This window comes from Amblyomma maculatum, unplaced genomic scaffold (assembly GCF_055883805.1).
Source record: "Amblyomma maculatum isolate TAMU_Amacu unplaced genomic scaffold, ASM5588380v1 scaffold_13, whole genome shotgun sequence".
Lineage (NCBI taxonomy): Eukaryota > Metazoa > Arthropoda > Arachnida > Ixodida > Ixodidae > Amblyomma > Amblyomma maculatum.
The window spans coordinates 22,143,930-22,168,231 of NW_028146738.1; the positions used below are offsets into that span (position 1 = coordinate 22,143,930).

The following is a 24,302-nucleotide window of genomic DNA, read 5'->3' on the forward strand; positions in this document are numbered from 1 at the left end:
CACCATTCCTGAAAACATGCTAAGTGCATAGGCATACCAGCATGCGAGGTTGTAAAAAAAGCATTTTTTTAGCGTTATTGCAAAACTGCATGCATAAATAGTCTACACTAAAAAAATATCGATGTTAAGGAATGGCATGGTAAAATGCAGGCCAACTGGAGTATTAAGAATCTACTTGAATAATTTTTTTTCAATTATCCTTGGCTGTGACAGCTTTTCCCTTGGGGAGGTGGTGAAGGAAAAGGTATTTATTGAAACCTAATATTTCGGAATTAGCGAGGAGATGATCAAGTTCTCTGTGGGCGGCCTCCGCATGCCGGGATTCCAGGAGCAGTTACTATCTTGTGCATTTGCTCGATCAGCTGTTGGTGGTCTTTCAGGCCTAAGATGGAAAGAGCAGGCTGGGCTCCTCCTGCAATAGAAGGGAAAATGAAATTCAAGTTATCTGTGCTGAACTTTGATTACACATCTCCAAGGGCAACTGCCAGTTTCTCTCAATCGCTTTTTCCAGATGGCACTGTACACATGCATCTCCATTCAGAACTGTCACATACTATAAGAAAGGTCATATAACTGCAGCAAAACCCATGCAGAATAACAAAAGATACAAACATAGTTTGACCAGAACCTGGCATTCAGTATTTTAATGTTTTTATGTCGTCTCTTTGAACATGCCACTCTGACCAAACATGGCATGTTATGCTTGCTGCTATGCGCCCTCAGCAGTGCCCAAGACATGGAGTGCACATGCAGAGAAACTAAGCATAAAGGATGCTGTATATGAACATAAAGCACAGCCAGAGCATTGCAGTATTACACAGGTACGCATTGGCGGCAGAAACCTGCATTTTGAGCGGTTTAACAGGCAGATTTCTAAAGTCATTGTTCCTGCTCTGAAAAGAAGTGATCAATAATAACATCATTTAAAATTGTTACCTTTTTGTTCTGTAAACTGCAAATTTCACTGGTTTCCATGTACCCTCTACCGAAGACATTCCCTGGGCGTGTCGGGGGTATATCGACATCAACATCTAGGCTACAAGCGTCTAGAAAGCGTCTCCTTAGAGCAGCTGCGACGAAGTAACTTATCTGATAACATGCAAGCTGCTGCAGCAGAATAAAGATAGACATTTGACATGTGGCTAAAGCCCAATGTGGAAGCATAGCCCGCCGCAGTGATTGCGCAGTGTTCATGCTTCTACAAGAGTTAAAAGTAAAGTTATTTGTTTACCCACAGCGCTATATGTGACATTACAATAGCAAGGCTTATAGTTACACAAAACACAAAAAGCTGACAACCACAAGCTCCTGATGTATTACTGGCAGCATGCAGCATGGATGTTAGTTACTGAAATATGGTTGCATAGTTCTGGCAACCAGCTGTGCATGTATGTTATGGATTTCTCAACTGCGCACAACAAATTACAAAAAATAATGGTATTTATAAATGCAGCCAGCTGTTCACAAGAAACACTGTAGCTTTTTTATGGGGAAGGTAGTGGGCGCCAAAGAAACTGCCCCTGTAAAGGCACCTAATTTGCCCCTATGTAATATCGGGGACAAGTGTGTGGACTACACAAACTGCAATCAAAGCACATAACTTTTGCCCCTATGTAATATCGGGGACAAAAGTGTGTGGACTACACAAACTGTAATCAAAGCACATAACTTTCACATCGACCAGGAAACTGACCATACTTATCGATGTGAAAGTTGAACGTTAGTTCTTTCATGTGTGCAAGAGAAATAAGGTCACAATTCGTTTACATCGCGATTCTAGTCCAAAATCTCCAGACATACTGTCCAGAGACTTTCGCCCCCGCAGTATAAGCCACCACTTGGGTAAGAGATTAGTAAAAGAAGTGTATAAAAGACATTAGTGCTGTTGGACAGCCATAGCTATAAAAATGGTATTGACATTGGAGTACTGCCTTACGGCGGGGCCTAGGGCATTACAAAAGCAAGAGTTAGTGTCCGCTGGTCCTCATTTGAACGAACAAAAAGAGGGGGGGGGAAGAAATCTACCTCAACTACATGTTTTGAGCGACACCAAGCCGCAGTTAGTATTAAAGATATCACACAGTTTTGTGGAAGATTTGGGAGCGCTTTGCTGCTTTCTTACAGGATTGGACAAAAGAGCTCACCATCTTCAGAAAGGCACGTTATATAGAAATGAAAATAGTGAATTTACTGCATCTGGCCACAACAACTTGCACACGGAGAGGAAGACGAACTGAAAATTTTATACATGAATGTACGTATTTACAACAGGTGAAACAATGACCATGATCTATGCCGAAAAGGAAAGAGATCAAAATCTAGCTCAGAACGAGTTCTCCAGGCCGCGGGGCCGTTTCATTAACTTGAAACTTGAGTTAACTTGAGTTCGTTGTCATTGGGGATGAGAAATGTGGGACTCTGCCCACATTTCTCATCCCCAATGACAACGAACTCACACCTGACTGGCTAACAAACATTTTGGCATGTCTTTCCACTTTCATAAGTTCTTCATCCTCTCCCTAATACAAGCAATGCAAAATGGACAACAAATTCGTTTCACAACAAACGGAATTTAGAGAATGGACCTCGGAATGATTGGCTCACTAGGTCACATGCCAAACTCTCTCCCCTAGGAAAAAGAAAATGATAAAAAAATTAGAACCCGTCAAAACGGTGTCCCACGTGCGCAACCATTGCCCAAAGCTTGCATCCTTGGCGGCTCCTTTTACAGGGCAATTATTGCAATTATTGGCGTCCGAGTCAGCACCATTGCGGACCACATCAGAAGAGCCAACCCACATCCTCCCGCTCCGCATCATACCGTCACTGTTACACACTTGCCCTTTTTCAACGCCGCCATCTCCCACCATTGTTGACATCCAGGGTTGGAATTCTCAACGAGACCCCACTCAGCGCGCCTGCACTGAATAATTGTCACTTTTATGGGCTCCCCAACAAGGAAGAGGGCCTTACACGCTTCAACCTGACAGTGTTTTTTCTTTGAACGATAAGCAGTTCTTCCGAAAGAGGTGCTCGTTTCAAAGCTGAGCTGCCTCCGGGTGATGGGTCCAGTCAGAGTACTAAGGACCCCTTAGTACGCTTAGTACTAAGGACCCCTTAGTTGTATACTGTTCGTAAAGCTCCTTAAATAAAAATGAGCCCCCTACATGACACAGCAACGAGAACAAACTGCCTGTCCCCGCGTCTTCGAGTGCGACAGCAAAGTCCTCGGAAGAGGGGACTTCTTTCCCTCTCTGCCTACGTTTCCGTTAAGCACTGTAGCTGCTGTAGGTGCCTCTCTGTGCGAGTCTCTCTGCCTCCTGTCCGAGGGCAAGTGGGAGACGGCCGCAGCTGGGCATTGAACAGGTGACCCAAAAAGAGCAGACTAATAATGGTGCCTAGCATACCCACCGATCCCTTACAGAAATCATTAAAGAAATGAAAGCAACACATCAGATAACGCTACATTGTTTCTAAGTGCAAAGTCGACAACTCCAAGTCATATAAATATATGTACAGGGTCGTCCACTTCTAGCTATAACACAGACACTGCTTTCAAATCAACATTACGTATGAAACAGCCACATATCGATGCAAATCGATGCACACACACAGGGACCCGGATGTGCTGCTTCACATGGCCTGCCACTTAGCTTTATTGTGTGGCCGGTTCGAACGCAACAGCGTTTTGAAGGCGGTGAGCGTGTTATAGCTAGAAGTGGACGAGGCTGTACATCTCCGCACATTAACTAGACAGAAACAGTGCAGAGTAAACTAATAATTCAGTGTCTAGCAACACTATTAAAAGGGGATAAAGGCCACGGGGAGCTACGATTATTAGTACAGTTTTGCCTTTAAACTACAATAACATACTTGTTGCAAGCTTAAAATCAAAGATTCACACCTGTCCCACCCACAGCAATGGAACACACATCTGACACAAGTCTGCAGAGAAAGAGCAAGCTAGACTATTACAGACGCACCCTTGTTTATTTTTCTGGCATTTCTGAGGGTGAAGAATCTGACTTGTCAGTAGCATGTATATGAATAAGAATCCTATGACAGTAAATGCATCAGATTTTCTGGAGTGGCTTTTCTTTTCTGACCACATATGAGGTGAGCTATAATTTATCCAACTTGGCCTAGGTTTATTCTATGAATAACAAAGCTATAGCAGGTACACAGTCGTCCACTCAGGCTGAACATGCGAGTGCGTGGCATGCACGTTTTGAGATGCCACTGCATCCATCGCAGCTGCACACCGTAGCGAAGAGGCAGACAGCGTGAAGTACCAGCCTCTAGTCCCTCCACCACCACTGGGGTCCCAAACTAGGGACCCCTTGTTTTTGTCAGGACAGGCCCCCTCAGGGTCAGCTAGTGAGTAACCTCCTGTATTTGTATCTGATGGCAATGTTTTCCACCACCACCCACAATACGCAGCTGCGCATCATAGCAGATGTGAAGCAGCAGCTCTTGGTCCTTCTATGCATAAGCCACTTTGCCTTGATGCATGCTTGCGCACCATAGTAAAGAGGCAGACGACATGACGCAGCAGCTCATGGTACCTTTACACATGAGCCCCCCCATTGTACTTCGATACGCACCATAGCAAATATACAGACTACGCCACACAGCAGCTCCTGGTCCCTCTATGCATAAGCCATCTTGCCTCAATACGCACCTGCGTACTTGAGCGAAGAGGCAGACGTGAAGCTGCAGCTCCTGGGCCCTCCATGCACAAGCCACTTAGCATCAATGCACGGCTGTGCACTGTAGTAAAGAGGCGAAGGACGTTAAGCAGCAGCTCCTGGTCCCTCTACACATCAGCCATTTTGCCTCGATGCGCATCTGCACACCGTAACAAACAGCCAGATGTGACAAAGAAGCTCCTGGTTTCTCTACACATAAACCACTTTGCCTCAATGCACGTCTGCACACCGGAGCAAAGAGGCAGATGACGTGAAGCTGGAGCGGCTGGTCCCTCTACGCACAAGCCACTTAGCCTTAATGCATGGCTGTGACGGATGCATTGCTATTTTGCAAACTGCATGCCACACATTCCCATTCAAGCTAAGAGTGGACGACTGTGTAAACTTAAAATACTGGTTATTTACTTCAATGGACAATGACAAAAAGTAACATGGTGGACAATGTAAAAAGAATTTGCTGCATAAAGTTTGTTGAAACCAGTTCTGCATCCTACATGTAAACAAGCTAAAACCTTAATGTTGAAGGGATGTCCTGTGTGTTTAAAATCATCACGCTCAAACAACTTCAACACTGACAATCATGATTCAATATTAATAATATAGATAATGATACAATACTCACTTTTAGCCATACCAAAGAAATGAGAATGCAAAGGGATGTTGCTGTTTTTCCCCCGTGGATGACAGTTTTCCACGTTCAAAATGCTGCTTCCTGTTGGCCTACGAAATCGGCTACAGCAAATGGCATCTGAAAAATTTTTGGAAGCCTCATGCTAGTCTTCAGCGAGAAAAGCATTGCCATACAGAAGCAGAACACAAATACTTTTACAACACACTAAAAGCACCAACTGCGGTGCTGTTTTTAGGATGACTAGGTAGAGGTTTTGCTGTAGCAAGCCAAATGTTAGCCTTCAATAAGGAAAGCATTCCCATACAGAAACAGAACACAAAAACTTTTACAACACATTAAAAGCATCAATTGCACAAATGCTTGTAAGATGACCAGGTACAGGTTTCTGCTATAGCCCACATCATGTGACCAGCGGTTATCAGAAGCCTTGTATATGAGCATGATGCCCTAGATTCAATTTATGGCTATCACTGTATTAACAAGCATGGGTTTAAAGCTACTTTAATATGATAATCTAAGAACATGGTAAGAGCTTTCAGTGCGAGACATAAGCTCAGTATCATGCACTATAAGGTGCTGCATGGCTCTAGTGTAGCTTTGGCATTATCTCGCTGTCAATAATGCAGTGAAGTTCTGAGGAGCCTTTGAATACCTGTAAGGACAAAGCAACAACAATTTTGTTTTCATCTCACTTTTGCTCAACTCGTTTGTTTTTTTGTTTGTTTTTTCTTTTGAGCCCGCGGCTTGCATGGCCTCCCAGTATGCCTGTTTTGCATAAAAGAAGGCGTTGCAGGCACCAGAGCTCACAGCCCAACTGTGTCGCGGCGGCGGTATGTCAAATTCGTGCCAGAACATCGCAGAACAACGGGTCAAGAAAAAGACAAGTGCTGACTTTTTTTTTTCTCTCATCTCCTTGTCCGGTTGTTCTGCGCGGTTCGGTCCCACATGCCTAACCAACATGCGCAAGGTGCAGAGTACTAAACCTTTAGTTATTTAGTAGCTGCAGCCGTTCCTTCTAGAAACTGTAGTTGCCGTAAAGCTCGAGAGAGAAAGATCAGCGGCTGTCCATAAAAAAAAAAAAAAAAACAAAAAAAAAAAACGCGACGTTTTCACAAGTGTAGGCATGTCGCACGATAGGCTTGAGGAGTGCAAAAGTTTTCTCGTATAGCTTTTACAACTCAGCACGTTGCGCATGGTTAACAAATTAACTCCTTTAAAGCTCGGGCAGGCACTCCTTTATCAGAGACAGAGAAGTTGCGCGGCTTACTGGCGCAGCGTCCAGTAATGCCGAGAAAGATGGCCCTCAGACTTGAGGCTGCACTTTAGTTAGTCGGCGCGGAGCCATCCTGTCAGTCTCGCCTAAAACACTCGACCGTTCGGCAGCTGTACAGAGCTGTTTCCTTACCCAAAAGCTCACCTCTATCGGTGCATCGAAAAGTTGCACTAAAGAAACAAAAGTTCGGTGAAATACTTACTTTGGGATTGGCGGGTGAACAAAGTGTGCCAGCCGCACCAAGCCACAGCAAAAACAATGCTAGCAGTGCATTACAGCCGTAGGTATTTGTAACTGCGCAGAAAACGCAGAACACGGAAACGTGAAGCCATCTTCTATGACTAAGCTTCAACTTGTCAGGTGGATTGGATTGGCTCATTTCAGATTTTTTTGAGGATAGGTTCGGTTTCGTTCTTTTTGAGCTTGCTGCTTGCTGCGTCTATTCAGCCACTGATTAAAATTTCACCGAAGCATCATGATAGAAAAATGTTTAATGGTCATTTAACTTTTAATCGAAAATTTTTGATGGAAGAATTCAACGATGAAACATGCGGAAAATAAAAAAAAAACTGTTTAATGGAAACGCTTTCTATCGCATCGATTCGCTCTGGCATCATATATTGCAGACTTGACGGCATTACTGATTTATACGCAGTTCAGACGAGCACGACGACTACAAACTATATCATAGCTGTGTAAAAGCAAATCCAGTGGCGGACGTACGGCGGCTGTCCGCTGGGCGAACGGATTCGACCATCCGCTTTCGTACGTACGCCGGAATTCCGGCGGACGTCCGAAATCGGCCGCCGAGTTGCGGCCGAGTTCGGTTGTCCGTCGAACGTCAGTGGCCGTCTGGGTCTGGATCTTCTGGGCGCCAAGTGAGAAACGTGATCGCTAGCTATGCAACAGCTCGACACGGCAAATATGTTTCAGAAGGTCGAGTTAAACTCTTGAAGAACCCTGGCGATGGCCTTTCATTCTGAAGTAGTTAATATAATATATATGCACCTGTGTTCAGGGGCAGACGTTTTGAAGTGTTCACAGCTAGGATATCTAGCTTGGCAGCATCGAACGTGAACGCAAAATGAGCGCAGCTATAGAATTTCATTTAAGCACAGCCTGCAAGCATCTCGATTCCCGGGGTTTTCCTGATTAATTTAATAATGCCGCTGAAGAACTGAAACAAAATAAAAATACAAATGACTGTAATGTTGAATTGTTTTCAATGCTTGAGTGCATGCATGCTAATCAATTATGGAATGAAATTGTCTTCTGCAGCACAGGTGTTTTTTTTTTCTTTGCTCACAGAAGAAAAACAGCCAAATTAAAAGGCCCAAGCAAAATCAGCAGCGAAGCAACGCATTAATTCTGAAAACAAAATTACAACTATCCCTAAGTTGTAATTCCTAAGCTGCTCATCAAGCTTCTTGGAAAAGAACAAAACTCACGGTGAAAAAAAAAAAAAAAAAAAAAAAAAATCAGCGGCGGTTTACCTTGGCAAAGCATGGATATACATGCAATATTTACAGCCCATGTTTAGAAATGTATTGCTTTCAATAGCTTTGTTCTACCACGCCTTGCCACGTTGAACTAAGAATACCTAAAGGGTTCCTTGTGTTTTCAATAGGATTAAGGAGGCCTAATTAACGTCTTTAGTACCACTGTGTCACAGAAGGTGAAGCCAACGACCTTCAATGCACACCTTGAAGGACTGGCAGCTTAGCACGTGAACAAAAAAAAAAAAAAAAGAAAACTTGGTACCATTGTAAATAATTATAAATTTACACTGGCATAACTTAGATATTTGGCTAATAAATAAGAATGCAGTGTAAAAGTAGAAGTCGCAGTAAGAGCAGAAAGCATGCATCGGATCTTGAAGGGGTTCTCAAACGGGGCCGATTAACCGCTCGGCGAGCAGACGGCACGCAGCGAGCGGACGTGTAAGTACGTGTAAGCTAGGGACCTCTCTCTCCAGAGCATCACGGTAGGGCATCAGAGTCGGCAGCGCGGTTTGCACACTTCTCTTTTCTAGCCACTGTACCCCGTGGGAGGAAAATTCTGTTTTTCTGCTGCCCATAGTAATCATCAGCACTGCTTGGAGCCATGGGGGATGGGAGAAGACTTGGAGGAGGAGTCATAGCGTGGACAAAATAAACTGCCGCGAGCGCTTCCTCTTGCAAGGTTTACAAGAAAAGAAAAAAAGAAAAAGACTCCGCGAGATACGCGTACGTGATGTGTAGCTTACATCCATGGAGGCTCCATGCCTACGTCCATGGAGAAAGGAAACAACTTAGGAGAGGCCCTTGTGGCGGAAGTGACGCCAAAACTTAGGGTTAGCCAAGTCGGGCCATTAGCAACGGCGACGCTGTTGCTATGAAAACTCGGGCCACTAGCAACAGCGTTGCTAAGGGCTCTAGGTACGTGAGCGTCGCGGAGAAAAACAAATTGCGGAGGGTAAAGGTACAGTGGCTAGAATGCTAAAGTGTGATTACCGCCAAGTATAAGTGATAACATAACATACATCAAACGCAGCGCTGGTAAACGCACGAGGTCTGGAAGAAATATATCACAACACCATTTCAACAGCACTTTGGAAGCCAGGTGCACAAACTACATCATTCGGAGGCTTATTCCAGTCCAGAATTGTTTTAGGGAAAAACGAATACTTATATACATTAATGCGGCATTGATAACTCAATCTTTTTCGTGTTGTCTAGTCTCTCCGAAATGTAATATGGCTGCTTTAGATAAGTGTTTTTATTAATACCGGTACAATCATTGTAAATGCTGTACAAGAACTTCAGCAGCAGATTTTTCTTCGGGTTGATAAAGTCTTCCACCCAATACGGCCGCGAAGTTCAGAGCTCTTGATACGAAAATGATAACTGCCAGTTATTTAAATAACGCCGCTGAAGAACTGAAAAAAAAAAAAAACGAAAACAAATGGCGGTAATTTAGAAATTTTCCCAATGCTTCAGTGCATGCTAATCAATTATAGAATGAAATTTCGTTGTGCAGCAGAGGTGTTTCTTCTTGTCTCACAGAAGAAAAACAGCCAAATTAAGCAGCCCAGGCAAAATCAGTAGCGAAGCAAGACAGTAACTGGGAAAACAAAATTACTACTATCCCTAAGTGATTCTTCAGCTGCTCACCTATCTATTCGGAGAACAACAAAATTCGCGGTGAAAAATAAACTTCAGGGGTGGTTTACTGGCACGGATATACATGCAATGTTTAAAGTTCATGTTTAGAAAAGTACTGCCTCCTGTAGCTTTGTTATGCCATGCCTTGCCACGTTTAGCTAAGTACTTAAATAGTTCCTTGGGTTTTCATTAGGATTAAGGAGACCTAATTAACGTCTTTAGTGCCACTGTGTCATATAGGATGAAGCCAACGACCTTCGATCAAAGCGCAGCTTGAAAGACTGGCAGCTTAATACGGGGGGGGGGGGGGGGGGGGGGGGGGAAGAAAAAAAAAACTGGGTACCGAAATTGCGGATTGGTTTATCTAGCACTGTGGCCAGCAAAGTTATTCTTTTTACCTCGGCCCGTGTCTGGTGGCAGTTACTGGCGGCAAGTTTTTCTTGGAGTGACTGCTCAAAGTAGGTTTTAAAGCCACCCCGGCGAAATCCCGCTTAGAATGGGGGTTGTAATTCTTCCGCTTAATAATGGCCGCTGCATAGAATAATAAAATTACATCCGTGTAAAAGTGGAGGTCGCAGTAAGAGCAGAAAGTATGCATCGGATTTTGAAGGGATGCCTCAAACGCGGCTGATTAACCGCGCGGCGAGCAGACGACACGCTGCATCGCGGAAGTCTGCACACTTCCCTATTCTATCCACTGTAGTAAAGGAGGAGGAGAGACGCAGCGTCCGGTCGCGGCGCGGCCGCGCCGGCTTCAAAAAAATGACGTCAGTGCCTCTCCTAAGTTCTTTCCTTCCTCCATGCCTACGTCCATAAAAAAATGCCTACGTCACCCATGTGTCACGTGATTCTGCATTGACGACCTGCAAAAATACTCTCTCACCCCGGCTCCGGACAATCCACTGGATTTTCAGATTTTCGTAGGAAAAAATTAAGAGAAACAGATGCGTACGCAAGCACACTTGTTTAAGAAAGCGATATTTATCATTTTTAAGAATTAAATATCATTTGGTATGACTTCATGAAATAAATACAACACAGACGGTCCCAGCGTCTCAGCATGGTCCCAGCGTCCCAGTACGCAGACCCCCACGAACGCTCGAGGCGACGCACCCTTGCCACTTGGACGAATATCGCCGCGTTCGCTCGCTCTCCACGCCCCACGCCTCTCCGCTATTTCCGTGATTGCCGTCTGCTCACATGTTTCTTGGCGGTGCCAGAAATATGGCGGATAGTGCTAGTGAAAGTGATAGTAGTTCAGTTGACGGGGCAATGATTGCCCCGTCTCCTTTGTCTCGTGAGCAGATTCAGAAACGGCTCGAATCTCTCCAGCAAGAGAATCGAGTGCTTAAAATGGAGTTAGAAACTTACAGACTTCGTGTGAAGACATTGCAGGAGGAGAACCGTTCGTTACGGCAAGTCAGCGTCAACATTGTGAGGCCTAACCTTATGACATTTTATACATACAGTTGCCTGCCCGATTCTTAGTTTACTTTATTATTGTGTTGAAATCTGCGTACTGATAAATATCATACGTGATATCCTGCTAAGGCCTCAAATCGGTATTGTCATGCAATGTAAACGGGCCAGAGTGCATGCTTTTGAGAACTTTTATGGAACGCTGCCGGCAAGAACGTCTGCCCGTAATACGTGTAGTTGTTCTCGCTGAGAGACCCTGAACTCTTAAGGGTGTTTAATGCTTGCCCCAAATCCTGGTCATTTTGCAGCAAGCGAAAGCTGAGCAGGAAGAAGAATTCATCAGTAACACATTGTTGAAGAAGATACAAGCGTTAAAGAAAGAAAAGGAGACGCTTGCCCTGAACTACGAGCAAGAGGAAGAGTGCCTTACTAACGACTTGTCACGCAAGCTCAACCAGGTTTGATTTCAGTTATTTCATATGACCGTTGTGAATGCTTTGTAATCTCTTTGCTTGGCCCGGGTATGCACCATACTGTGCTGTCCTCGGCGGAGCAAATGTGTCCGGGGCTGCATGTGTGATGACCGTTTCTTGGAACATTGGTTGTGGGACCCCTTTAGCGGCGTTTTGCTTTAACGTAACGGTAACGGTGGCACATTTTCTTGAAAACAGCGCAAATAAAAACATACGACATAGATGTAGATAGGACAGGTGCTGTTTTGCTACCAGCTAGCCTAAACCAAGCATCTGTTAACTCAGCACATACTAGAGAGTGAGGATGTTGTGTTATTCAGGTTGCATTGAGGGAATTTCTGCAGGTGCTGTCGCGATCACAACAATATTCTAGTTCACTGTAATTGTGTGTGTGTGCAGACCTAAGGCTCCTCTGTTTTTTAAAGGTAGCGACAGTTCTTGATCCAGCCGCCTCTCCCTCCGATAGGCCGTTTGGCTGCACGTGACCTCTACGCCGCCAAGCTCCGCCCAAAGGGTCCAGCAGTGCTCGCTGCGCCGCTGAAATGCACGGCTATGTGCACTTGCCTGCGTGATATTGGCCGATTAGTTCAGCAAAAAGTATTTACTCCTCTATTGCATTTTTAGGAGTGTATATGCAGTACTTAATGCTTAAGCGGAGGCAAGAATTTCATCTCTAGACTCAATTTTTGGCGCTTACACGTGACATGCGGCTGCGCCGGGCTGCTGTGCTTTCGATTGCCGGAACAGTGCGGAAGACGGGAAAAAGTTATTTTCCATTCCTTACGGTGACGATAATAGCAACAGAAGAAAGCTATGGCCTTATAGGATCGGGCGCAGAATTTTCATGGCCACGAAAAACACCCGACTATGAGAAGTGATTTCTGTCTGCTTAGAGCGCTGTTCGCGTGCCCGGGTTGGCCTTTGTTTGGGCATATGCTATTGCATGAGCAAAATATCAAGAACGCTATGACTGTGTAGTCATTCCTTCTACTGTGGATGTCTAGTGAAAAAGTTACTGCCGTTTCGCGCCCCCTTCGTTTTCCCGAAAAGATCAGGACTGCAATATAACGTGTGGAATCAATGGTGTCAAAATGCTCAAAATGAAAAGGCAATGCTTGATAATGCATATTATGAAAATTTAGTCTGTGCAATTGATCAGTTAATTGATATAAATGAAAAATGAAACATTGGAAAAAGAGGAGGATGCAAATGTGTCAAAATGATGGAAATGGAAAGTCAATATTTGCCTAGGCTAAATATTGCGGTATAAAAATTAAAAAACAAAAATTTTTTTCCGTAAAAAAAGTGCAACCGTGTGTGTGAAACGCTTTTGAGCCATTCTTTTAACGGAGGAGTTAAAAGGCGTTGCATCGAATGCAGACAAGTTCCGCTGAACGCGCACATGGACTCAAGTTTCAAGAGGCAGCATCCAAGCTTACTGGTGGCATTATTGCCCGAAAAGTTATAGAAAAACAATATAAAGCAGATAAAGAATAGAAAAGCGAGAAAACATTATCCGTGAGCTTTGTATCGCATCATACCCGATTTTTGTTTTGTAACTGTTGGAAGATGCAGAGAAGCTGACATTTTCTCCAAAATAAAGCTATTAGAATACTGTGTAAATAAAATAAACTCGAGCCAAAATAAAGTTAAAACGGAGTACACACGGACAGTTACACACGCAATGACGCCCATTTCATTACGCAAACGTTCCCAAAAGTCGCAGAAAACTTTCATTCTACTTATTTTTAGCAAGGAAACGAGCCCGATAAGTTTACTGAAATATCGCTTCTACTTAAGTTCGGTTCTAATTTCAAAGCATAATTAATGAGCAGTTTCCTAGCCGCTGTACTGAGGCAAATGGTTCATAAGAGTGAGCTGGTTCATTTAACTCACAATTTTTTTTTTTTTTTTTATGATCATGAGCACACGCATGCTTACGTTATTATTCCTGTCTTTTGAAGCTTCTTGAGCCGTATAGGACACAAGTCTGTTGAATTAACCGGTCTATGTGTGTGCCGAGTGCTGCTTCATGAGTATGCGGTATGCACGAAAGAGTGCGGCGCTTCTGCTAGCGCTGCCCCTTGTACCCCTCGAGAGGGTGCTCATGTAGTTGTCGTTACCTTTAAAAAATAGAGGAGCCTTAGGCAGACATGCGTTCCACGCCATCTAACAGCAAAAGGCCGCTCTCTCGTTAATCGCAGGCAGCTCTGTACCACTCCGAAGACCTCTGGCGCTGCATGGTTATGCACAAACACCTTCACTCCTATCTTGCACCAGCTGTTGCTGCTTTGATAACTTGTGCACAGAGCCACTCTGCGTCAGTTTTACTAAAACTAGGTTCGGTATACTAAAGAAAACGTTAAATTGATGTGATTGCAAAGAAGGCTGGAGTACCAAAGAAAATGGGAACTATTTCATGTGTGAACGCAACAGCAAAAATATTGTGTTACAGCAGGTTCATCGTGTGTTTGTGAAGTTAGCATTGACTCTGAGTCAATGTTGGAAGCAGAAAGAAATGGGTTATCAGTAGGTCATAGGTCAATTATGTCAAGGAAAGAAAAAACCAACCAACAATAGCGGACAAAAGGTTCATTCATTGCTGATGTCCTGCAAAGCTGCACTTGCAATGTCTGCACAGTGGCTAGTGCAGATGCTTAGTTTATAGTGGCTCGGTGCTCGAGCTTTCAAAGCAGCATCTAATGCCAGTTCCCATCTATGCACGACTTGCTAAGGATAGAGGTGAAGGTTCAAAGCTGCCTGTGGTAAATTAAAAAGTGGTCACAATTTGTTAGATGGTGCGTAGCGCATTATTGCCACACACTTCCACATCCCGCAGTATTGTGCGTGCAACAGTATGAGGTGCTGCCATTGAGATATTTTTTTTTTAGTGTGGCAGGTTCCTGTCATCGTGATCAAAATTTGTAGACTTGCAGTATTTAAATGCAGCCTGACCATAGTAGCTCTGACCTAGAACTCTCTAGTCTTTCTAGCATCCGAAAAATGCAATGCACCCTTTGTGCTTTGACACCAGCAGTGAAAGTAGGCACTGGTTTTTCTTAATCTCATGCTAAATCTTCTTGCTTTTGCTGCATATTTACAACTTTGTCATCTTTATTGAGCAATATGGTGCCCCGCCACGGTGGTGCAGCGGTTAAGATGCCTGACTACTGTGCCAGAGTACCCAGGTTCGATCCCAACCGCTGCCGGCTGCATTTCGATGGAGGTGAAATGGAGTGGCGTCCATGGTCTGTGCGATGTCGGTGCATGTTAAAGAACCCCAGGTGGTCAAAATTTGCAGAGCTCTCCACTATGGCATCTCTCATAGCCTGAGTTTCTTTGGGGCCTTAACGCTACAAAGCAAACCAAACCCTGAGAAATATGGTATGTGTTGAAAAAAAGGAAAGTTTGTTACTTGAATCCTTCGGTGACTGCTTAAAAATATACCTACATGTCTCACCTTTTGTGTAAAGTGCATTTATTTACCGGGCGGTTTTCCACTTGCACTTTACATGATACGCAGCATTGCTTCTACTCGACTGAAGGATGCTCATTAAGAAATCTCGTTTTAACATACTTTCAGCTCGAAATACCTTCCTGATCAGTGTATGGGAGTTTAGTCATTGTTTAGATGTTTTAAATGGACAGGACTTGTATGCATCTTAGCCAGTGCACTTATTGATGGGCTTGTGTTTTCATTTTAGTGTTAACAAAACCATTTGTGGGGTGGGGAAAGAGGCTGCTGAGAACATTTGAGCTTTGCTTATCGAGTGCACATTTTGTACTGAGCAGGGGGAAAGGTTGCTGTACTTGAAAGGCACAGGCCTTAATCGATTAGTTTTATCTTCTATTTTGGGGATGTTGGTTTTGTCATCAGAGCATGAAAGGCACCGGACAGAGAAATGAACACAATACGGCACTGTCTGTTGCTTTTCATCCTGGTTCTTTTTGTGCTGCCACCATAATTGAGCAGTTGCAAACAACTTGCCGATTTGTTTGACCTTTTATACTTGCAGAAAACTTGTATGTCCACATATGTCGTACCTATAAAGAAAGGGACCAGGAAATGCAATTTGTTCAGGTTAAGTAAAGCAGATAATTGATACGTATTCCATCACACATCACTCTACTGCAAGAATGTTGAAGTTTGCATCATCAATACCAGAGATGTCTGCAATTAAAAATGATGCTCCCCCTCTCTACTTCCCACTCAAACACTCCATGATGCCAGGAAAAAAAAAAAAGAATTAAGAAAACAGCTTGGGGACTGTGCTTGCCCTTGATTGTTTAATGTTTGGTTGGCCAACTTCCGGTTGTTACATCTGTTCCGTTGGCCAAAATGTTGAGCCCGGCCCAGCCTGACAGGCTGTCATTGAAGTTGAAACAGTGATAAAGAAATAATTTAAGAATGACGAGTTTAAGGTTTTGAAATGATGAGTTCTCGTCTTCAAGATGACAAATTTGTAGAATATATATAGAGCCACTTCATAATCGTAGAATTATCATTCCAACTTAGTATGCAAAACAACAAGCTCTGGAAGGCTTGGGGCATTTTCGGCACTGCTGGATGATAAATGCAGCAGCGCTGAAGTTTCTTTCAGTGCTTGAACTTGTGGCTGGAATGAATAACAAGTGCTTAGTAAGGAAAGCAAGGTTTGGGCAAGCAGTTTCTTTGCTTGTCCAAAAGTGCGCTAGCTCTAAATCCAAGCAAAGGGTTGGTTCTATGGCCAAGTACTCGGTGAGCTCGTCTCGCTCACTGTGTGCCATTGGCGCGTGCTTTCCGCTGGCGCCGCCTCTGCATTTCCAGCACTGAAAAACAAGAGGAAACTCGAGCACTGCAAATGGTTTGAGCTATGTCTCGCTTTAACCAAGGCCAGTCAAGGCTTGGAGCAAGCTACAAAAGAGACTTGTGAGAGGTGGCAGCATGGCACCAATCGTGAAACGGATACCTAATGATCTATGCTGGCTACCGAAGTGGAAACCTGAAACTTGAAACTGAATAGCTCACTAGCAGCCTCTCTGTTCATTGATGGCTACCAGAGATCCGTTAACGGCGAGGTGTGGAGGAAAGGCGGACCAAAGCCAGGCTCTGAAGCTCTCCCATGGGGAGGGCGCAGGAAAATTCTGCGCATTTTAGAAGCCTGTCACACCATCATCATATTCACTCTTTTGCTAGAGTTGCATGCACGATGTGTCTGGCCCGGGCCCAGCCTGAGGCAGAGGGCTTCTGAGTGGCCTGAGCCTGGCCCGTGGGCCAGGCCTTTTAAGGCTTATTCACTCTGGCGACATGCGGAGGTCGCGTGACGAAGTTTAGTCAGAGAAGGAAGTGCTGCTCCAATTGCTCCAAACTGTTTTTTGCCTGCTCCATCCTGCTCCAAAATGCAATATTGCTCCAAAACTGCACCAAACTGGCTGCTTCTATTTTCTGCCATCAAATTTAGCAGGACTCGGGGAACAATGTCACAGCGCCAGGGACAAAGATATAACACATCTTGCACTGGGCTTAATACAAATGAAATTTTTGCAGGGGAAGGAAGCACAGAGCATAATAAATATTTGTTAGCTAGTAAATTTAGTATGAGCCACAGGTAATAGTTAATTGCGAAAAAATGCACTATGCATGTGACGTAGCACCTCCTTCCACCCTTTTAAATCTTCAGTTGAGAGAGTAGCAAGAGTAGCAAACGAAGCAGATAGCGTAAACTAAAAAGTGTAAAAAATACACGTCTTTGTAGTGCTTTTACTATGGAAACAAGCCAATGCTTCAACATTGAGCTCCTTTGTCCCTGAGAAGCATGTCAGGCATACGCCAGACAAAATCATACTTGAAGCGTTATGGGTTGGAATGCCAAAGCTGTCGGTCACTAGGAAGCTTCTAAAGAGTGTTGGAAAGGCATATGGTCTACTTCCAAGATATTAAAAATGAGCCCCAGCATTGCTCAAGCAAAGACTGATAAACTATTGGCAGGAGGCAATGAAGTAAACCTGAATGATAATATACCTTTCAATGCCATTTGTCTATGTCCCAAAGCTGCTCCAAAATGCTTGAGCCGCTTCCACCCATGCAGGTTACAAACAAACAAGGCGATCGAGGTGGCGCTGCAGTCATCTGCGATTCCACAGTAGACTAAAGGTATGCGAGCGGCATTGGTGCCAAGCTTATCAAACTGCGTTATTGTGGTCTGAAGGCACCTTTGTGGCAGACCAAATAACCAATTGTCAGGAATATATCAGATAAGGCTAGACATAAGATAAAAAAGGATCATGTAATACCCTCTATTTAGGGGTTTTAAGCTGTATTCTAATTAAAATGGGTAGATATGCACAAGATATTGAGTGGAAATGTCATGCTCGTTCATCTGGTCTCCAAATTAGTATCACTGCTCAAGCGCACCGAAGTAGTAGACTCGACATTTGAATCCATCAAGTCAAAATAAGTAAATGCATTAGGTCAGACTAGGTGTTCAGTTATGAAGTGCACCAGCAAGTGTTCAGTTTGCTGCTGGTCTGTTCCAAGTGGTTGCTTACGTCACCCTGTGTTATATATATATATATATATATATATATATATATATATATATATATATATATATCTTTACATGCTTTGGCCCTTTGTTTTGTCAGAGATGAGTTTGAAGTTGGAAAGGCGTTGAAAGTGCATAAAAAGAAATCAGATTGTAGATTTTGTAGTTCAGGAAACGAAAGCCACAATTATCAACGACGTTTGACCTTAGAAATGTGGTCCAAAACATAATCCAACTGCTCTAAAACTCTTATTTCGTTGCTCCAAAGCTGCTCCAAAATGCTCGAGCCTGCTTCTACCCCTGTTTAGTCGGCTCGCGACAAGCGCTGATCGACACAGTGTGTTCACACCGGCGTGCGACTCGCTTCACAGCGGCCCTTTTTCCGAACGAGATTTGAGCGAAGAGCAGACATTCACACCTTTTTCGGCCTCTGCTACCGCGCTCGGGGTAGATCAGTTCGGAGTCCTTTCAGGTATGAATCTGTATAATCAGCGAGGAAGGAGATCTTCGGCAGTCAAAAGCGCTCTAGTTCGACGAAAATGGAAGCTGCGGTGATGTGCGCGCTGTTTGGATCTCGCGGAATAGCAAATCATGAAATCGCCTCATGCCCGAGCGTTGAACGCATGACGAAGAATAAGAGTACAAACGCAAATTAGTAGGCTTCATTCTCGCAGTGATTGTTGACACGTGTGCCCAACAAATGCGTGCGCAGCAAGTCGTGCACACGCGCGCATGCACTCTTGAATTTTCCCACCCTAGGAAGGAGGCAGAAATGCTGCAGATTGGTTGAGGAGTTTTTAGACTTGAAGCCTCGTTGCAAGAAATCTGTTGGCGAGCGACTCCCCCAAACTGTCGCTGGCTACTCGTTCGGGTCTCCCCCTCAGTGACTAATCGTGTCGCGCTACCTCTGCGAGTAGCCAGTGGGAACCAGCCTGTAGGCTGGCCCATGCACAGCCCTAGTTTCGTTTTCCTGAGCGTGGGTCTTCTCCTTACCACACATTCTTCAGCCACTGCCTTGCTCTTTGTTGTCGACATCGTCTGCAGTAATGAACACCGAGCTCGAACCGACAGAAGGGTGTGGCAGTGGTAAATTGGAACCATTTACACGACGGCATTGGCCTCTCTCGTGCACACGAGGAAACTTGAAATAACAAGAAAGGACTTCAAAAAGAATGGATACCTGAAAAAGTTGTTGAAAGTTTGTCCAAACCTCATATCGACAAGCATTCGCAACCGGTAGCCCACACAATATGAAGCGTCATCTTGACCAAAACGTGCCGATTCCATATATCCTAGGCATAAACGAAGCTCTGGCACGGGTCTTCAAGAAGCACTACGTGTGTATTGACCACGTGACGGCAGCAAATTGCGTGGGGTTCTTTTGGGGAAAGATACTTTGCACCGTTCAAAGTTTCCGATTATCATATATTATACTTTGTAATGATTGACTCCGTCCACATCGGTGAGACTGGAAATTTGCCAAGACGACTAAAAGAGCACTGTTTTGGGGAATTGTGCAGGTTGCCATACAAATCTAGTGACTGTAGGTGTCTAAAGTGTAATGTGAAGGTATAGTAACAGTATATAAGGCAGTACTTGAGTGCACAAGATGATGTGCACATTATGGGCCTTGCTTACTGCATGCAACCAAATTTGTTCAATTTGTTAAAAGCTTCCATTCAATGTGATGGGAAATTTAGCCATTTCCTTGTCGCAAGTCCATAGAGGATGTACTTTGTGTGCAGTTAGTTTTTACTAGCTTTCCTTGCTCCAAATTTCTTCAAGGACTTTCTTTCTGTGGCCCCTTTGAGCTGTCTAAATTCATGCAAATCATTTGGGGTAAGGTATGATAAAGGCAACAGATGTGTCAAGCACACTAATGTCAAAATTTGAATGTCAACAGTTGGGCGTGTTCTCTGGGGTCATGAATTATGGATAGCAAACACCCGATCTCAGAATTTGCCTTGAGGTGCAAGTTGCTGTTGTTTTTCTCTTTGGCTTGTGGTGCACTAGTATTAGCATTTATTAATGTTCTGTTGAGCTCTCCCAGCAATGTTTGGCTTCAAATGTGTTGGAGTTTGGGTGGCAAAGTGGAGTGCTATTCTTTGGTTTCTTGGTTTGGCTTCGTGCTCAAGAAGTAATACGCACTCTGTACCTTTGATCAGTCAGCCCTAGGGTTTCATATTATGTTCTTGTATTTATTCAGAGATTGAAAACCCTAAGGTGCAGTATCAGTGCCCTTAGGGTTTCTTCTTGGGAGTTTGGCTGACAGAAGGATATTGAAACAAGTTGTCAGGGGTGACCACATTGCTTAGACAGTCTGTTATACAGGCAGTCGGGGAGGAGGGGGGAACGAACGCACTATCCTACAGCCTTTGCAATTTGCCATGAGAGCAATGAAAGGATTTCTCTTAACGGTGCTCGGTGCTGCCGTTAGGGGTGTGTGACAACCCCACTGCTTGCTCCCCGCGTGCATCCGCGGCAATTGGTGCTGTTGGCTGCATTTGGGCTGTTACCTACAGGTTTCTTGTTGGTGCAGCATCTAAATGGTAGAAAGCTGAAAGTACCATATTTTCTGGTGTATAAGACACACCCCTCATTTTAGCAGGCTTTCACGAAAAAGTTGGTATATGAGACGCACCCTTGTATAATACCTCTGTCACTCAACCAAGCAAAAACTCTTTCACCTAAGCGGCTTTTTATTGAGTTGAAAGACTTGTATTCAAAAGGAGTGGCATAGGAGACACACGGCACTGGCAATCTTTTTTTAGAGTTTTCTTCCGAAGGCGCTATTGAAAGCGTGGCGCTATATCTTGAAACAAAACTACTCAGAATAAACCGACGCATCGCAACAGGTAAATCAAATATGTGTGTTATTACACGTTTTTTATTGTAAATTTAGCTACAGTGTGTTCACAAATGTTAAAGATGGCGCGCATCCACAGTGGTGGTTAGCGTCATCATGTATCTTCAAACTGTTTACGAGAGTGCTATAGAAAAAGTGCATTGTTGTGCCTATTTAACCTTGTTTGAATCATAACGCTCCTTTTTTTTTAATGTCTAAACGTGATGCAAAAATGCACTTTTGCTTCCTTTCTTCACTGGTGTCCACTAGGTTCGAGGCTATGCCTCTCCAGCCGTAAAGAGACAACTTCTGGAAAGACTGTTAAACTCTGTCGTGTGTCTGCGGATGAAACTCTTTTTGGGGAGGTGACTTTTTATTCAAACGCCTTTACGGTGCCCTTGTTACAGGGGTATAAGACTCTCCTCCGTTTATGCAAGGACATCGGACGTGACCATACATGATTGCGTGACCATCGTGAAATGCTGTGTTGCTGTGAAAACATACCTTACGCTGTGCGAAATCATAGCAAAAAGGAGGCAGCACTCACACTCAGAACAACTCGCGCACAAGCGTAGCAGAGCAGCAACACTTTCTTTTTGATCAAAGCCTGTAAAGGCTGCTCTTAAGAAATGCCATCAAAAAGTTCTGGCAGCAGCGCAGCTATGACCACCTTTTTGCACTCAGAATTGTTGCTCTGATTTTCGGCGTGCTCAGGTGCAGTACACACAGGAAGTGGAGAATACACATGCAGTACAAAAAGTTGCAAATACCAGCTGGAAAATTGAGTTGGCTCGTCCTGGCTTGTCTCTGTAGTTTAGGTGGCCAAGGAGTGCAGATATCACCATATTTCAATATTTCATATTGCTAATACTTGAAGCCTTTGAGAGGACAATAATTTTCATAATCGTGGAGGTCGCTGCCATTGCCATTCTGTAATGAATTTCGCTTAGGGATGCTCTGCTAGAGTGAAAAAAATAACACAAGATGCACCGTTGTATAGGCTGCACTCGCAAAAATTCTGTAAAAGAAAACGGCATATACACCAAACTGCGTGCACACCAGATAGTCTTAACTGCATGTAGCCAGTGTATTAGATGTCGTAAATATGATTAGCATATGTCAGATATTGTGGTCTTAAATGCGAAATGTGGTGTATTGATCCATTTCATGCAAATTGTTGTAATCCTTACCGCATTGATAAATGCTAGAAGTTAGCGTGATTAATCTGAAGTTGGGGGGCATGGTTGGCATGTTCATGGCCAAACCAACTCTTGTATTATTCATACATCTGTCATAGATGTGAGTCAGTCATGAATGAGCGTACATACATTTATAGTCTTCCAGCTGGTCAATATTTTCTCAGCATAAGGCTTGTCCAAGTTAAACAGAAGAGTTCACTGCATTGGACAGGTAGAATTCTAACTACATCTTTTGTTCTTTACTCTGTACCTCTGGAGTACCATGAGTTTTCTTTAATACTGTACTTGCACTAAACGAAAATGGCAGTCAGGATCTTTATGTAAGAATTGGGATACCCACTCCTCAGAAGCTTGCCATGCAAATAAATGCACCAGTTAACACCTGTCAGAAGCACATAGCATAGCCTGGTAGCTTTGCATCTGCTCAAAATATTGTGTTAGAAAGTGTTGATATGAGTGTATCCACAGGCTCCTGCCACCATTTTATACCTGACAGATGGCAAATCTTGGGCACTGATCATGGGTATTTGTAGAAATTGAGGTAAAATGTCAAGACTTATATTGTAACTGATGTGGGTGGGGTGGGGAGTGAGTGCGCTGTTCTTCCCTTGTGAGTGAACGTTGGTAGCCAAAGCAGAGTGGTGGGGCGGGGTGACCCCGCTGAGGTGCGATGAGAGGTGGAAACGAACCACATTGGGAAGGCGGTAAGAAGGTGCGCACACTGTCCTCGAGACTCGCTGTATCTGTCAATACCAAATAACACACAGTGATTACACTTGAAACAGCAGTACACATTGCCAGTCACTTACTGTAATTTCTCACATAATGATCGCCTTTTTTTTTTCTTTAAAAAAAACTGACTGAAATTTCGAGGTATGATCATTGCGCGGGGTAAATTTTCCTCAAAAAAAGTGTTAAGCACCAAAAATGCGAATAAGTTGCAGGTCAAATGTCTTAGAACAGATATCTCGATTACAACCAAAAATAAAAGTTGAGTAAGGCTTACCTTCGCAATAAACGCGCGCATTGTATAAGCTTCACTTGAACTGCACACTGCTCTTTTATTTTTTCTTGTTCAGTACTCTAATCAGAGTCTGAATCCTCGCCATCCTCACTGCACGACTCATAATTGGAAATGGCAGTGTCGTTGCTGGGAGCATCTTCACAGTGCCATAGAAAGTCGTCTTCTGTTCCATCCAACGCCTTCAATATGCCAGTCTTCTTGAAGCTCTTGGCCACTACCTCGTCGGGTATACTGCTTCACGCTTCGACGATCCACGAGCAAAGCATCTCCATGGATGGCCTTTTGATCTTTTCGTTCGGCGTCAAATCATGCTGGCCCATCACCATGTACTCTGCATACAGTCTTCGAACATTGTCCTTGAACGGTTTGTTCAGCGACACATAGAGTCAGCGAAGTCAGACCCCTCAGGGATCACTGCAATGTTCATGCGCAGCTCTTGAAGCTTAGCACGCACTTTGTCCACAAGGTGACCCTTGAAACTGTTCAAAACCAGAAGTGAGGGAAGCAGCAGTGCACCTGGTCTTCGTCCCCAAACAGTCTTTAACCAATCAACCATCAGGTCTGCAGTTATCCATCCTTTCATTTGTGCGCGTATATGGATGCCATGGGGAAAGTTTCCCTTTGGAACAGACTTGCGCTTAATGATGACGTATGGTGGCAGCTTCCGGCCGTCGGCCGTCGCAGCAAGCATGACCGTGTATCGCTGCTTTTCTGCGCCAGACGTCTTCACGAGGATGCTCTGAGCACCCTTCTCGTTGACAGTTGTTTCGTGATAGGTCGAAGGTCAATTGAGTTTGATCGGCGTTTCCAATTTGTGACATGAGGTAACCGCTTTTTTCGCGAAGCCTAGTGATTAAAAGATGGAAGTCTATGACTTTGATCTCATTCGCGGATGGGAGCCGCTGGCACGACGACGTCCGCCGCCTCGGCGAAAGTCCATTTCGTTGCATAAAGCGAATCGTCCAACAGGAGCTTGCACGGAAATCCTTTGCACCGATTCCCAGCTTCCTGGCAGTTGTGCGCACCTGTGTCTGTATCATTTCCAATGATACTGCACAACCA

The 24,302-nt window shown here is 44.1% G+C and overlaps 1 protein-coding gene and 1 long non-coding RNA gene across 2 annotated transcripts in view; one reads left to right on the plus strand and one right to left on the minus strand.

The window, feature by feature from the left end:
* Positions 1-226: 226 nt before the first annotated feature.
* LOC146172346 (uncharacterized) lies at positions 227-6,955 on the minus strand. Its single transcript, XR_014702580.1, has 3 exons — positions 6,816-6,955; positions 5,332-5,457; positions 227-412 (listed from the first exon to the last, which is right to left on the minus strand). It is a non-coding gene; the product is annotated as an uncharacterized LOC146172346 (long non-coding RNA).
* A 3,878-nt stretch (positions 6,956-10,833) lies between these two features.
* Positions 10,834-24,302, plus strand: part of LOC146172347 (coiled-coil domain-containing protein 6-like) — a 54,995-nt gene continuing 41,526 nt past the window's right edge. Inside the window, exons 1-2 of the mRNA XM_084585939.1 lie at positions 10,834-11,190; positions 11,484-11,633. Of these exons, the coding sequence (XP_084442065.1) occupies positions 10,957-11,190; positions 11,484-11,633 (384 nt within the window). The 5' untranslated portion in view covers positions 10,834-10,956. The remainder of the gene's footprint in view (positions 11,191-11,483; positions 11,634-24,302) is intronic.